We start from the raw sequence: 16,578 nt of genomic DNA on the forward strand, positions 1-16,578 counted from the left end.
CATCCGCTATTTCCTCCCTGGCTTCCTTCAATAGCCCAGGAAACAATCCATCCGGCTCTGGTGACTTACCAACTTTCAAGGATTCCGGTCCCTCTAGTACTTCCTCTCTCGTAATGTTTACCTTATCCAATATTTCACACCTCTCCTCTTTAACTACTACGTCCGGATCATCCCTTTCCTTTGTGAATACAGAGACAAAATATTCATTTAAAACCCTACCCACATCCTCTGCTTCTACACACAAGTTACCCTTATAATGATATGTTAGATCATCAAATGAGGCCATATGGGTTGAAGTAAAGAACAAAAATGGGGCAATCACACTGCTGGGAGTGCACTATAGACCCCCAAATAATTAGAGGGAGATAGAAGAGCAAATATGTAGGCAAATTTCTGAGAAGTGCAATAACAATAGGGCAGTAATAGTAAGAGATTTCAACTACCCGAATATTAACTGGGATACAAACAATGTGAAGGGGAGAGGGTGCAAAATTCTTAAATTGCATTCAGGAGAACCTTTATTAGCCAGTATGTAGCAAGCTCAAGAGGGGGAGCAGTTCTGGATTTAGTTTTAGGGAATGAAGCTGGACAGATGGAAGGAGTATCAGTGGGAGAGCATTTTAGTGGTAGTGATCATAATTCAGTTAGATTTAGCATAGTTATAGAAAAGGACAAAGATAGAACAGGAGTAAAAGTTCTAAATTGGGAAAAAGCCAATTTTACTAAGCTGAGAATTGATTTAGCAAAAGTGGACTGGAAACAGCTACTTGAAGATAAATCAGTGTCAGAGCAGTGGGAGGCATTCAAGGGGAAGATTCAAGGGGTTCACAGTAAACATGTTCCCACAAAGAAAAAGGGTGGGACTCCCAAATCTAGACCCCCCCCCCTGGATGACAAGGAGCATACATGGTCGACGGGTGTTTTTGTGACTGGAAGGCTGTTTTCAGTGGGGATCTGCAGGGCTCAGTACTAGGTCACTTGCTTTTTGTGATATATATTAATGATTTGGACTTAAATGTAGGGGGCATGATTAAGAAGTTTGTAGATGATACAAAAATTGGCCGTGTGGTTGATAGTGAGGAGGAAAGCTGTAGACTGCAGGAAGATATCAATGGACTGGGCAGCAAAGTGGCAAAATGGAATTCAATCTGGAGAACCGTGAGGTAATGCATTTGGGAAGGGCAAACAAAAAAAGGGAGTACACAATAAATGGGAGGATACTGAGAGGTGTGGAGGAAGTGAGGGACCTTGGAGTGCATGTCCACAGATCCCTGAAGGTAGCAGGACAGGTAGATAAGGTGGTTAAGGCTGCATACGGGATACTTTCCTTTATTAGCCGAGGCATAGAATATAAGAGCAGGGAGGTTATGCTGGAACTGTATAAAACACTAGTTAGGCCACAGCTTGAGTACTGTGTACAGTTCTGGTCACCACATTACAGGAAGGATGTGATTGCACTAGAGAGGGTATAGGGGAGATTTACGAGGATGTTGCCATTTTAGCTATGAGGAAAGATTGGATAGGCTGGGATTATTCTCTTTGGAAAAGGGGAAACTGAGGGGAGATTTAATTGAGGTGTATAAAATTATGAGGGGCCTCGATAGAGTGGATAGGGAGGACCTATTTCCTTTAGCAGAGAGGTCAATAACCGGGGGCATAGATTTAAAGTGATTGGTAGAAGGATTAGAGGGGAGCTGAGGATAATTTTCTTCACCCAGAGGGTGGTGGGGGTCTGGAACTCACTGCCTCAAAGGGTGGGAGAGGCAGAAATCCTCAACTCATTTAAAAAGTATCTGGACGCGCACCTTAAGTGCCGAAACCCACAGGGCTACGGACCAGGTGCTGGAAAGTGGGATTAGGCTGGGTGGCTCATTTTCGGCCAGCGAGGACATGATGGGCCGAATGGCCTCCTTCTGTGCTGTAAATTTTCTATGATTCTACGGTACATGGTAAGACAAGGCAAAAAAAGGGAAGCTTATGTCAGACACCAAGAGCTCAATAACGCAGAAAGCCTAGAGGAGTGGAGGGTAAAACTGAAAAGGAAATTCGGAAAGCAAAGAGAGAGCGTAAAAAATACTGGCAAGTAAAATTAACGAAAACCCAAAAATGTTTTATAAATACAGAAAGAGCAAGAGGGTAAACTAAGGAAAGCATAGCGCCTATTAGAGACCAAAAAGGTAACCTACACGTGGAGGTGGAAGATGTGGATTCTTAATGAATACTTTGGGTCTGTCTTCACAAACGAGGGATAGCAATGCGAAGATTGTAGTTAAGGAGGAGGAGGAGTGTGAAATATTGGATGGGATAAACATAGTGAGAGAGGAAGTATTAAGGGGATTTAGCATCTTTGAAAGTAGATAAATCGCCAGGCCCGGATGAAATGTATCCCAGGTGGTTTAGAGAAGCAAGGGAGGAAATAGAGGAGGTTCTGACCATCATTTTCCAATCCTCCCTGGCTACAGGTGTGGTGCTGGAGGATTGGAGGACTGCTAACATTGTACCATTGTTTAAAAAGGGAGAAAGAGATAGACTGAGTAATTATAGGCCAGTCAGCCTAACCTCGGTGGTGGGCTAATTATTGGAATCAATTCTGAGGGACAGCATAAATCGACATTTAGAAAGGCACGGGTTTGTTGGGAGTAGGTCGTGTCTGACTAACTTGATTGAATTTTTTGAGGCGGTAACAAGGAGGGTCGACGAGGGTTACACAATTAATATAGTGCACACAGATTTTAGCAAGGCTTTTGACAAGATCCCACATGGCAGAGTGGTCAAAAAAAGTAAAAGCCCATGGAATCCAAGGGAAGGTGTCTAGTAGGTTCCTAAATTGGCTCAGTGACAGGAAGCAAAGGGTAATGGTTGACGCGTGTCTTTGTGACTGGAAGGCTGTTTCCAGTGGGGTTCCGCAAGGCTCAGTACTCGGTCCCTTGCTTTTTGTGGCATATATTAATGATTTGGACTTGAATATGGGGGACTTGATAAAGAAGTTTGCAGATGATAGGGTACTTTCTAAATGGTAAAAAGTTAAAAACAGTGGATATCCAAAGGGACTTAGGGGTTCAGGTACATAGATCATTGAAGTGTCATGAACAGGTGCAGAAAATAATCAATAAGGCTAATGGAATGCTGGCCTTTATATCTGGAGGACTGGAGTACAAGGGGGCAGAAGTTATGCTGCAGCTATACAAAACCCTGGTTAGACCGCACCTGGAGTACTGTGAGCAGTTCTGGGCACCGCACCTTCGGAAGGACATATTGGCCTTGGAGTGCAGCGTAGGTTTACTAGAATGATACCCAGACTTCAAGGGTTAAGTTACGAGGAGAGATTACACAAATTGGGGTTGTATTCTCTAGAGTTTCGAAGGTTAAGGGGTGATCTGATCGAAGTTTATAAGATATTAAGGGGGAACAGATAGGGTGGATAGAGAGAAACTATTTCCGCTGGGGATTTTAGGAGTTGGGGGCACAGTCTAAAAATTAGAGCCAGACCTTTCAGGAGTGTGATTAGAAAACATTTCTACACACAAAGGGTGGTAGAAGTTTGGAACTCTCTTCCGCAAACAGCAATTGATACTAGCTCAATTGCTAAATTTGTAAATCTGAGATAGATAGCTTTTTGGCAACCAAAGGTATTAAGGGATATGGGCCAAAGGCAGGTATATGGAGTTAGATCACAGGTCAGCCATGATCTTATCAAATGGCAGAGCAGGCATGAGGGACTGAATGGCCGACTCCTGTTCCTATGTTCCTATTATAATTTCTCCTGCCTCTCAGGGATCCATGTTTACTTTCGCTAATCTCTTCCTTTTTACATACTTGTAGAAGCTCTTGCAATCTGTTTTTATATTTCTTGCTAGTCTACTCATATTCAATTATCTCCCTCTTTACCAATTGCTTGATCATTCTTTGCTAAATTTCTAAAGCCCTCCCAATCCTCAGGCTAACTACTCTTTTTGGCAACATTATAAGCCTCTTTTAACTTAATACTATCCTTAACTTCTCTAGTTAGCCATTGTTGCATCACTTTTCCCATGGAGTTTTTATTCCTCAAGGGAATGTATATTCATTGAGAATTGTGAATTATTTCTTTATATATTTGCCATTGCTTATCTACCGTCATTTAAGAATCAAACCAGATGGACCACCTGGCATCGGACCGCTAGGCACTAGGCACGACAATGGCAAACCAAGCCCAGTCGACCCTACGAAGTCCTCCTCACTAACATCTGGGGACTTGTGCCAAAATTGGGAGAGCTGTCCCACAAACAAGTCAAGCAACAGCCTGATAGAGCCATACTCACAGAATCATACCTTTCAGCCAATGTCCCAGACTCTTCCATCACCATCCCTGGGTATGTCCTGTCCCACCGGCAAGACAGACTGACCAGAGGTGGCGGTACAGTGAGAAACAGTCAGGAGGGAGTGGCCCTGGGAGTCCTCAATATTGACTCCGGACCCCATGAAATCTCATGGCATCAGGTCAAACATGGGCAAGGAAACCTCCTGCTGATTACCACCTACCGTCCTCCTTCAGCTGATGAATCAGTCCTTCTCCATATTGAGCACCACCTGGAGGAAGCACTGAGGGTAGCAAGGGCACAGAATGTACTCTGGGTGGGGGACTTCAATGTCCATCACCAAGAGTGGCTCGGTAGCACCACTACTGACCGAGCTGGCCGAGTCCTGAAGGACATAGCTGCTGGACTGCGCCTGCAGCAGGTGATGAGCGAACTAACACGAGGGAAAAACCTACTTGACCTCGTCCTCACCAATCTACCTGTCGCAGATGCATCTGTCCATGACAGTATTGGTAGAAGTGACCACTGCACAGTCCTCATGGAGACGAAGTCCTGTCTATGCACTGAGGACACCATCCAACGTGTTGTGTGGCACTACTACCGTGCTAAATGGGAAAGATTCAGAACAGATCTAGCAGCTCAAAACTGGGCATCCATGAGGCGCTGTGGGCCATCAGCAGCAGCAGAATTGTATTCCAGCACAATCTGTAACCTCATGGCCCGGCATATTCCTCACTCAACCATTACCAACAAGCCAGTGGATCAACCCTGGTTCAATGAGGAGTGTGGAAGAGCATGCCAGGAGCAGCCAGGAGTACCTAAAAATGAGGTGCCAACCTGGTGAAGCTACAACTCAGGACTACATGCATGCTAAACAGCGGAAGCAACATGCTATAGACAGAGCTAAGCGATTCCACAACTAACGGATCGGATCAAAGCTCTGCAGTCCTGCCACATCCAGTCGTGAATGGTGGTGGACAATTAAACAACTAATGGGAGGAGGAGGCTCTGCAAACATCCCCATTCTCAATGATGGCGGAGTCCAGCACGTGAGTGCAAAAGACAAGGCTGAAGCGTTTGCAACCATCTTCAGCCAGCAGTGCCGAGTGGATGATCCATCTCGGCCTCCTCCCGATATCCCCACCATCACAGAAGCCAGTCTTCAGCCAATTCAATTCACTCCACGTGATATCAAGAAACGGTTGAGTGCACTGGATACAGCAAAGGCTATGGGCCTCGACAACATCTCAGCTGTAGTGCTGAAGACTTGTGCTCCAGAACTAGCTGCGCCTCAAGCCAAGATGTTCCAGTACAGCTACAACACTGGCATCTACCCAACAATGTGGAAAATTGGCCAGGTATGTCCTGTCCACAAAAAGCAGGACAAATCCAATCCGGCCAATTACCGCCCCATCAGTCTACTCTCAATCATCAGCAAAGTGATGGAAGGTGTCGTCGACAGTGCTATCAAGCGGCACTTACTCACCAATAACCTGCTCACCGATGCTCAGTTTGGGTTCCGCCAGGACCACTCGGCTCCAGACCTCATTACAGCCTTGGTCCAAACATGGACAAAAGAGCTGAATTCCAGAGGTGAGGTGAGAGTGACTGCACTTGACATCAAGGCAGCATTTGACCGAGTGTGGCACCAAGGAGCCCTAATAAAAATGGGAATCAGGGGGCAAACTCTCCAGTGGCTGGAGTCATACCTAGCACAAAGGAAGATGGTAGTGGTTGTTGGAGGCCAATCATCTCAGCCCCGGGACATTGCTGCAGGAGTTCCTCAGGGCAGTGTACTAGGCCCAACCATCTTCAGCTGCTTCATCAATGACCTTCCCTCAGAAATGGGGATGTTCACTGATGATTGCAGTGTTCAGTTCCATTCGCAACCCCTCAAATAATGAAGCAATCCGAGCCCACATGCAGCAAGACCTGGACAACATCCAGGCTTGGGCTCATAAGTGGCAAGTAACATTCGGGCCAGATAAGTGCCAGGCAATGACCATCTCCAACAAGAGAGTGTCTAACCACCTCCCCTTGATATTCAACGGCATTACCATCGCCGAATCCCCCACCATCAACATCCTGGGGGTCACCATTGACCAGAAACTTAACTGGACCAGCCACATAAATACCGTGGTACAAGAGCAGGTCAGAGGCTGGGTATTCTGCGGTGAGTGACTCGCCTCCTGACTCCCCAAAGCCTTTCCACCATCTACAAGGCACAAGTCAGGAGTGTGATGGAATACTCTCCACTTGCTTAGATGAGTGCAGCTCCAACAACACTCAAGAAGCTCGACACCATCCAAGATAAAGCAGCCCGCTTGATTGGCACACCATCCACCACCCTAAACATTCACTCCCTTCACCACCGGCGCACTGTGGCTGCAGTGTGTACCATCCACAGGATGCACTGCAGCAACTCGCCAAGGCTTCTTCGACAGCACCTCCCAAACCTGCGACCTCTACCACCTAGAAGGACAAGAGCAGCAGGCACATGGTAACAGCACCACCTGCACGTTCCCCTCCAAGTCACACACCATCCCGACTTGGAAATATATCGCCATTCCTTCATTGTCGCTGGGTCAAAATCCTGGAACTCCCTTCCTAACAGCACTGTGGGAGAACTGTCACCACACGGACTGCAGCGGTTTAAGAAGGCGGCTCACCACCACCTTCTCAAGGGCAATTAGGGACGGGCAATAAATGCCGGCCTCGCCAGCGACGCCCACATCCCATGAACGAATAAAAAAAAAACCCGCGACCTCTACCACCTAGAAGGACAAGGGCAGCAGGCACATGGGAACAACACCACCTGCACGTTCCCCTCCAGGTCACACACCATCCCGACATGGAAATATATCGCCGTTCCTTCATCGTCACTGGGTCAAAATCCTGGAACTCCCTCCCTAACAGCACTGTGGGAGAACCTTCACCACACTGACTGCAGCAGTTCAAGGCGGCGGCTCACCGCCACCTTCTCAAGGGCAATAAATGCTGGCGTTGCCAGCGACGCCCACATCCCATGAACGAATAAATAAAAAATCTTTTAATCTAATTTCCCAATCTACGATACCAACTCGACCCTCATACTTACGTAACTCGTTTTGTTTAAATTTAAGACCCGAGTTTCGGACTTAACTGCATCACTCTCAAACTCCATGAAATTCTATCATATTATGATCACTTTATCCCAGAGGATCCTTAGCTTTAAGTTTACAAATTAACCCTGTCTTATTACACAATACTCGATCTAAAACAGCCTGTTCCCTTGTTGGTTCCTCGACATATTGTTCTAGAAAAATGCCTGGAATGCATTCCACGAACTCATCCTCCAAGCTTCTTTATTCAATTTGGTTTGCACAGTTAGATGAATCGTGGAATCAATACAGCACGGAAGGAGGCCATTCGGCCCATCGAGTCTGTGCCGGCTCTATGCAATTGCAATCCAGCTAGTTCCACTCCCCCACTCTAGCCTGAGCCCTGCAATTCTTTTCCCCTTCAAGTACTTATCCAGTTCCCTTTTGAAGGCCATGATTGAATCTGCCTCCACCACCCCCTCGGGCAGTGCATTCTAGATCATAACCACTTGCTGTGTAAAAAAGTTTTTCCTCATGTCACCTTTGGTTCTTTTGCCAATTGTGTTAAATCTATGTCCTCTGGTTCATGACCCTTCCACCAATGGAAACAATATCTCTCTATCTACTCTGTCTTGACCTTTCATGATTTTGAATACCTCTACCAAATCTCCTCACAAACATCTCAGCTCTAAGGAGAACAATCCCAGCTTCTCCTGTTTATCAGCATAACTGAAGTCCCTCATCCCTGGAATCATTCCAGTAAATCTCTTCTGCACCCTTTCTAAGGCCTTCACATCCTTCCTAAAGTGTGGTGCCCAGAACTGGACACAATACTCCAGCTATGGCCGAACCAGTGTTTTATAAAGGTTTATCATGACTTCCATACTTTTGTACTCTATGCCTCTATTTACAAAGCCCAGGATCCCGTATGCTTTCTTAACCACTTTCTCAACCTGCCCTGCCACCTTCAACGATTTGTGCGCATATACCCTCTGTTCCAGCACCCATTTTAGAATTGTACCATTTAGTTTATATTACCTCTCCTCGTTCTTCCTACCAAAATGTATCACTTCACACTTTTCTGTGTTAAAATTCATCTGCCACGTGTCCGCCCATTCCACCAGCCTGTCTGTATCCTCTTGAAGTCCATCATTATCCTCCTCACTGTTCATTACACTTCCAAGTTTTGTGTCATCTGCAAATTTTGAAATTGTGCCCTGTATACCCAAGTCCAAGTCATTAATATATATCAAGAAAAGCAGTGCTCCCAGCACCGACCCCTGGGGAACACCACTGTACACCTCCCTCCAGTCCGAAAAACAACCGTTCACCACTGTTCTCTGTTTCCTGTTACTTAGCCAATTTCATTTCCATGCTGTCACTGCACCTTTTATTCCATGGGCTTCAACTTTGCTGACAAGCCCATTATGCAGCACTTTATCAAACACTTTTTGAAAGTCCATATACCCCACATCAACCGCATTGCCCCATCGACCCTTTCCGTTACCTCATCAAAAAACTCAATCGAGTTAGTTAAACACAATTTGCCTTTAACAAATCCGTGCTGGCTTTCCTTTATTAATCCACACCTGTCCAAGTGACTGTTAATTTTGTCCCGGATTATCGTTTCTAAAAGTTTCCACACTACCGAGGTTAAACTGACTGGCCTGTAGTTACTGGGTTTATCCTTACACCCTTTTTTGAACAAGGGTGTAACATTTCCAATTCTCCAGTCCTCTGGCACCACCCCCCATATCTAAGGATGCTTGGAAGATTATGGCCAGTACCTCCACAATTTCCACCCTCAGTAACCTAGGATGCATCCCATCCGGACCGGGTGATTTATCTACTTTAAGTACAGCCAGCCTTTCTAATATCTCCTCTAACAATTTTTAGCCCACCCAGTATCTGAACTACCTCCTCTTTTACTGTGACTTTGGCAGCATCTTCTTCCTTGGTAAAGACACATGCAAAGTACTCATTTAGTACCTCGGCCATGCCCTCTGTTTCCATGCGGAGATTTCCTTTTTGGTCCCACCCCTCCTCTTACTACCCGTTTACACACCTATAGAAGACTTTTGGATTCCCTTTTATGTTGGCCCCCAGTCTATTCTCATACTCTCTCTTTGCCCCTCTTATTTTCCTTTTTCGTTTCCTCTTCAAACTTTCTATATTCTGCCTGGTTCTCACTTGTATCATCAACCTGACATCTGTCATACACCCTTTTTTTCTGCTTCTATCTCTTTAGTCATCCAGGGAGCTCTGGCTTTATTGGCCTGCCTTTCTCCCTCGTGGGAATGTACCTAGACTGTACCCGAACCATCTCTTTAAAGGCCGCCCACTGTTCAATTTCAGTTTTGCCTGCCAATCTTTGATTTCAATTTACCCAGGCCAGATCCATTCTTATCCCACTGAAATTAGCCCTCCTCCAATTGAATATTTTTACTTTAGAGTGGTCCATGTCCTTTTCCATGGCCCACCTCATTCCCCAAATCCAGATCCAGCAATGCCTCCTTCCTCATTGGGCCGGAAACGTGGTCAAGAAAGCTCTCCTGAACACACTTCAAAAATTCCTCCTCCTCTCTGCCCTTTACACTATTACTATCCCAGTCTATATTAGGATAGTTGAAGTCCCCCATTATCACTACTCTATAGTTCTTGCACCTCTCTGTAATTTCCCTGAAAATTTGCTCCTCTATCTCCTTCCCACTAGTTGGTGGCCTATAGAATACACCCAGTGGTGTAATGGCACCTCTATTGTTTCTTAACTCTAACCAAATAGATTCTGCCCTTGACCCCTCCAGGACATCCTCTCTTCAGTACTACAATATTCTCCTTAATCAATACTGCCACCCCGCCCCACTCCATTCTTTCCTGAAGATTGAAGTCTCCCATGATTATTGCATTACCCTTTTTACAAGCTCCTCTAATTTCCTGATTCATACTCTGTCCAACACTATAACCTCTGTTGGGAGGCTTGTTAACTACGTCCACCAGTGTTTTCTGCCCCTTGTTATTTTAGCTCCACCCATACTGATTCTACCTCCTGATTTTCTGAGCTAAGATCCTTTCTCATTACTGTCTTCGTCTCATCCTTTATTATCTGGGCTACCCCCCCCCCCCCCACCTTTTCCACTCTGCCTATCTTTTCTAAGTTAAGTACTCTAGAATATTTAGTTCCAACCTTGGTCACCCTGCAACCACGTCTCAGTAATGGCTACTAGATCAACCCATCTCTATTGTGCCATTAATTCATCTACCTTGTTACGAATGCTTCATGCAATCAGATATAGCATCTTTAATTTAACTTTTTACTATTTTTCCGACGTGACCTTAGTCACTAATGCCCCGTTACCTCTCAAACTCTCTGCCCCTTCCTGACTCTGCTCGTTTTTACCCAAATCGCTACTCTGCTCTACAGCCTTGAATTTTCTCTTTAGATTTATAAATTTACCCTCACCTAAAATCTCCCCCCACCCCCGCTGTTATCAGTTTAAAGCCCCATCTACCACCCTAGTTATTCGATTCGCCAGAACACTGGTCCCAGCCCGGTTTAAGTCTCCTGCCACCTTCAAAGATTTATGTACCCCCAGGTCTCTCTGTTCCTGCACCCCCTTTAAAATTGTACCATTTAGTTTATATTGCCTCTCCTCATTCTTCCTACCAAAATGCATCACTTTACACTTCTCTGCATTAAATTTCATCTGCCATGTGTCTGCCCATTTCACCAGTCTATCGATGTCCTCCTGAAGTCTGTTACTATCCTCCACATTGTTCACTACATTTCTGAGTTTCATGTCCTCTGCAAACTTAGAAATTAGATTCTCTATACCCAAGTCCATGTCATTAATATATATCAAAAAGAGCAGTGGTCCTAATACTGACCCCTGGGGAACACCACTGTAAACTTCCCTCCAGTCTGAAAAACAAGTGTTCACCATTACTCTCTGCTTTCTGTCCCTTAGCCAATTTTGTATCCATGCTGCCACTGTCCCTTTAATCCCATGGGCTTTAATTTTGCTAATAAGTCTGTGTGTGGTACTTTATCAAATGCCTTTTGAAAGTCCATAGACACAACATCAGACACATGGGAACAACACCACTTGCACGTTCCCCTCTAAGTCACACAACATCCCGACTTCATCGTTGCTGGGTCAAAATCCTGGAACTCCCTACCCAACAGCACTATGGGAGAACCTTCACCACACGGACTGCAGCGGTTCAAGAAGGCGGCTCATCACCACCTTCTCAAGGGCAATTAGGGATGGGCAATAAATGCTGGCCTTGCCAGCGATGCCCACATCCCATGAATGAATAAAAAAAACTACCCTCATCAACCCTCTCTGTTACTTCATTAAAGAACTCAATCAAGTTAGTCAAACATGATTTTCATTTAACAAATCCGTGCTGACTTTCATTTATTGGCCCAGACTTTTCCAAGTGCCAATTAATTTTGTCCCGGATTATTGTCTCTAAAAGTTTCCCCACCACCAACATTAGGCTGACTGGCCTGTAATTGCTGGGTTTATCCCTCTCACTTTTTTGAATAGGAGTGTAACATTTACAATCCTCCAGTCCTCCGGCACCACCCCCGTATCTAAGGAGGATTGGAAGATTGTGGCCAGAGCTTCTGCAATTTCCACCCTTCCCTCAGTGACCGAGGGTGCCTCACATCCGGACCTTTTCTTCTTTGTGTACTGCCAATCTTTTAAGTACTTTCCCTCCTCGTAACTTCAACGAGAAATGTACGAGGGGGGGTGGGCTCCGATGGGAGTGTTGTCCGAGGCGGGGGTGGGCTCCAATGGATGTTTATGTAAGAGGCAGCGGCTTTGATGGGAGAGTTTTACGAGAGGGATGAGTTTTGAGGGGAGTGTAATAGAAACATAGAAACAAGAGAAGGCCATTCAGCCCCTCGAGCCTGTTCGACCATTCTTCATTGTTCAGTGATAGACCTGTACCACCAGAATTGCACCCCATGTTATAGTGACAGATCTGTACCCACCAGTACCGTACCCCAGTGTTATACAGTGACAGACCTGTACCCACCAGTACTGTACCCCAGTGTTATACAGTGACAGACCTGTACCCCCAGTACTGTACCCCAGTGTTATACAGTGACAGACCTGTACCCACCAGTACTGTACCCCAGTGTTATACAGTGACAGACCTGTACCCACCAGTACTGTACCCCAATATTATAGTGTCAGACCTGTACCCACCAGTACCGTACCCCAGTGTTATACAGTGACAAACCTGTACCCACCAGTACTGTACCCCAGTGTTATACAGCGTCAGACCTGTACCCACCAGTACTGTACCCCAGTGTTATACAGTGACAAACCTGTACCCACCAGTACTGTACCCCAGTGTTATACAGTGACAGACCTGTACCCACCAGTACTGTACCCCAGTGTTATACAGTGACAGACCTGTACCCACCAGTACTGTACCCCAGTGTTATACAGTGACAGACCTGTACCCACCAGTACTGTACCCCAGTGTTAGTGACCTTTACCCACCATTGTACTGATGGGTGTTTTCCACATTCAAAGGGATGACGTTAAAATGTCACACACCCACCATTACACTTTCCTGAAATGCCAGTGACCACACGGATATTGCAATTAGCAATTCTATGTATTTTAAATCTCATTTAGTTGCTCCCTTCACTGTCACCTGTGTGGGTCCTGACGTGAGTTTTCAGCTGGTTGCATTGAGTAAAGGCCTTTCCACAGAGCTGGCATACGTATGGCTTCAGTCCTTTGTGAATTCTCATGTGTCGCCGCAGACTGCTGGGCTCGGAGAACACTTTGCCACACATATTACAGATTGGCTTCATTTTCAGGAACTTCCCATCTCTCTCCTCCATCTCTATCTCTTTCAGTCCCACACAGCTTTCTTCAGCTGCTAGTTTTGATTTGCACCTTTCTGGTAACGAGCCCTTTCGCAGCAAACGTTTCCGCTTCTGCTTCCCATTTCTGTTCTCAACAATTTTGTTCTGGGCTAAAAGATTTTTATAGTCGTTGTACAGCACTGATTCAGGGTTGGTGTCGGTTTGGAGGCCTGTGTTAACCATGTCTAACTGTGCTGCACTCTCACCGCAAACTTTCGCCTGCTCCACTTTCCTCACGTTGCAGCTGCTTTTTCGTTTAACTCTTGTACACTTGAGCACATTGCTGGGATTGCGTCTCCTCACCTGTGAGACAGAGTTCTGGTCCGTGTTTGGTTTCTTTGCCCCTCTAGCCTCTGACGATGTCCCCAAGTTTTCTGGCTGTAATTGCAATTGCTCTGTTTTGAGATCACAGCTGACTTCTCGAGCATTAAGTGTTTCTTCACATATGACCATTGTGCTCTGTCCTTGCTTGACAACGCCCTTCTCTGCCCCTGGGGTGCTGGAGCAGCTACATGGATCTGTATTCTCCTGTGTGTCAGGTGGAGATTTAGGGACAGAGTTCAAGTTAATCACAAGCGATTCCATCTTTGCTTCACATATTCTCACTACATCCTCCATCTGCAGGTAACCAGCAGCTGCCTGGATTGAAGCTGCATTGCACCTATGGACAGAAACAGGTCAGATTAAGACAGCAGCCAACTACAATTGTTCTTCCATACACCCAAGGTACAGCAGGGGATCTCTTACACAGGATGTTCGAGGACAACAACTACATAAGATGGAACCCGTCCGATTCAGTCACTATGACCCCAGGCATCGCCGAAACCCCCCACCATCAACATCCTGGGGGTCACCATTGACCAGAAACTTAACTGGACCAGCCATATAAATACTGTGGATGCAAGAGCAGGTCAGAGGCTGGGTATTCTGCGGCAAGTGACTCACTTCCTGACTCCCCAAAGCCTTTCCACCATCTACAAGGCACAAGTCCAGGAGTGTGATGGAATACTCTCCACTTGCCTGGATGGAGTGCAGCTCCAACAACACTCAAGAAGCTCGACACCATCCAGGACAAAGCAGCCCGCTTGATTGGCACCCCATCCACCACCCTAAACATTCACTCCCTTCACCACCGGCGCACAGTGGCTGCAGCGTGTACCATCCACAGGATGCACTGCAGCAACTCGCCAAGGCTTCTTCGACAGCACCTCCCAAACCCGCGACCTCTACCACCTAGAAGGACAAGAGCAGCAGGCACATGGAACAACACCACCTGCACGTTCCCCTCCAAGTCACACACCATCCCGACTTGGAAATATATCACCGTTCCTTTATCGTCGCTGGGTCAAAATCCTGGAACTCCCTTCCTAACAGCACTGTGGGAGAACCTTCACCACACGGACTGCAGCGGTTCAAGAAGGCAGCTCACCACCACCTTCTCAAGGGCAATTAGGGATGGGCAATAAATGCCGGCCTTGCCCAGCGATGCCCACATCCCATGAATGAATAAAAAAAAAATTGTCATTAAGCAGCTTTTAGTTGTCACAGTGGGTCTGACAGAGACCAACAGATGGGGAACCAGAAATATCAGAGAAAATTCTACGTGGATGACAAACAATTCTAGCAAATAAAATGCAGACATTGGCAGACGGCAATGTCAAAAGCTATTAAACCAATTCACTCCAAACTGCTTTTGAAAATGAAGGCCCAAGCACAGATCTAAACTCTATCAGCAGTGACCCATGGAACATAGGGGCTAGATTCACCCTAACCTGGCAATCACACCCCAAGCAAGGGGGGGGGGGGGGAAAAGAGTGGGAAATTAAACTGCTGGGATTACATTTCCGAGGTGACCGGAATAGCGTTATCTGGAAACAGATCTATCCCAGACTCAAGTGTCAGAGACAGAAAACTAGCAACACGTTTAATTTTCTTCCCAACCCCAACTGCACGTTTCCTTCCTGACCTGAAGGTGCTGACTCCTGCTGGGATACAGTGCTTTGGGCACTGGGCACCCACTAGTACCTCACTCCTGCTGGGATACAGGGATCACGTCCTCAGCCAACGTTCACACCTGCCAACAGGTGTGGGGCCAAGACCACATGTAGTGAGTCTCCTGCTACTTGGGCAGAGATCAGTTAATTCAGCACAGACTGAGAATTGAACCTGGGATCTTCTGGCCTGGGAGGCTTATTGTTTAACATCCTAACCAAGTGAACTAGCAGATAAATCTCAGGTTCGACCTTCAAAAAGTATCTCCTAAACTGCAGTAAGAGTCACCATGCGGCCTAGAGCAGGATCTGCAGCCCACTCTCCTTCACCTGCTGTTCCCTGCCTTGGTCACTCATAACCTGCTTGGCTGTAGGACGATAACTGATGTGGGATTCATCCCCCGCCTTGCTCGGTTGGCAGCAGCAGGTAAATGCCATTTGGAGGTGGGATTTTCCTTTCGAGCTCTCAGCTGTGTTGCTCCGTGTGGGGAAGTGCCGGTCTGCACGGTTGCACGGTGCAGGAAGCCCAGCTACAAACCCGAGGCACGGTGCACGGTGCACGGTGCAGGAACCCCAGCTACAAACCCGAGGCACGGTGCACGGTGCACGAAGCCCAGCTACAAACCCGAGGCACGGTGCAGCTTATTGCAGTTTATAAGTCACAGAGTTACTCCGCTTCAACCCAATCAGCGAACAGAAAGACACAAAAGAAGTTCTTACCCATCAATATTAATGTTTCCGGTATATACAAAATCCAGCAGCTTCTGAAAGCCATCGGAGCTGACCTGGTTCTGGTCCAGGAAAAACCACCGTGCTGTCCAGCGTGAGTCCGTACACCGCTCGGAAATACTCGCTAAAAGCAGCCAGGACATTGCGGTGAGCCCTGAACTGGAGCTGGCCGATCACAACCGTGCAGTCGCACAGAAAGCCGCTGAGTCTCTGCAGCTGGAGCCGGTCGAGGAGCTGCCGGCAGTGGTGAGCCTCCTGCATCCTCGGGCTGGAGGGGGGTCCGGCCTGTAAATCAAACACATCGTTAGCACCCGGCCTCGGCCATCCGACACAGGGGGGAGGGGGGGGGATCCGGGGCCGGGGGGGGGGGGGGAGGGGAGGGGGGGGGAGGGGGGGGGGAGGGGAGGGGGGGGGATCCCGGGGGGGGGGGAGGGGAGGGGGGGGGGGGATCCGGGGCCGGGGGGGGAGGGGAGGGGGCCGGGGCCGGGGGGAGGGGGGGGGGGGGGCCGGGGCCGGGGGGGAGGGGGGGGGGATCCGGGGCCGGGGGGGAGGGGGGGGGGGCGGGGGGCGCCGGGGCCGGGGGGGGA

The 16,578-nt window shown here is 47.4% G+C and overlaps 1 protein-coding gene and 1 long non-coding RNA gene across 2 annotated transcripts in view; one reads left to right on the plus strand and one right to left on the minus strand.

Annotated features, from left to right (window-relative positions):
- Window positions 1-16,313, minus strand: part of LOC137331207 (myoneurin-like) — a 64,744-nt gene extending 48,431 nt beyond the window's left edge. The window contains 3 exon segments of the mRNA XM_067994822.1: window positions 13,055-13,932; window positions 15,983-16,065; window positions 16,067-16,313. Coding sequence (XP_067850923.1) covers window positions 13,055-13,932; window positions 15,983-16,065; window positions 16,067-16,252 — 1,147 coding nt within the window. The 5' untranslated portion in view covers window positions 16,253-16,313.
- The window catches only part of LOC137331208 (uncharacterized), a 7,508-nt gene continuing 6,919 nt past the window's right edge, over window positions 15,990-16,578 (plus strand). The window contains exon 1 of the long non-coding RNA XR_010965393.1: window positions 15,990-16,237. This is a non-coding gene — a long non-coding RNA (uncharacterized lncRNA). The remainder of the gene's footprint in view (window positions 16,238-16,578) is intronic.

Source organism: Heptranchias perlo, chromosome 13, assembly GCF_035084215.1.
Source record: "Heptranchias perlo isolate sHepPer1 chromosome 13, sHepPer1.hap1, whole genome shotgun sequence".
Taxonomy (NCBI): domain Eukaryota; kingdom Metazoa; phylum Chordata; class Chondrichthyes; order Hexanchiformes; family Hexanchidae; genus Heptranchias; species Heptranchias perlo.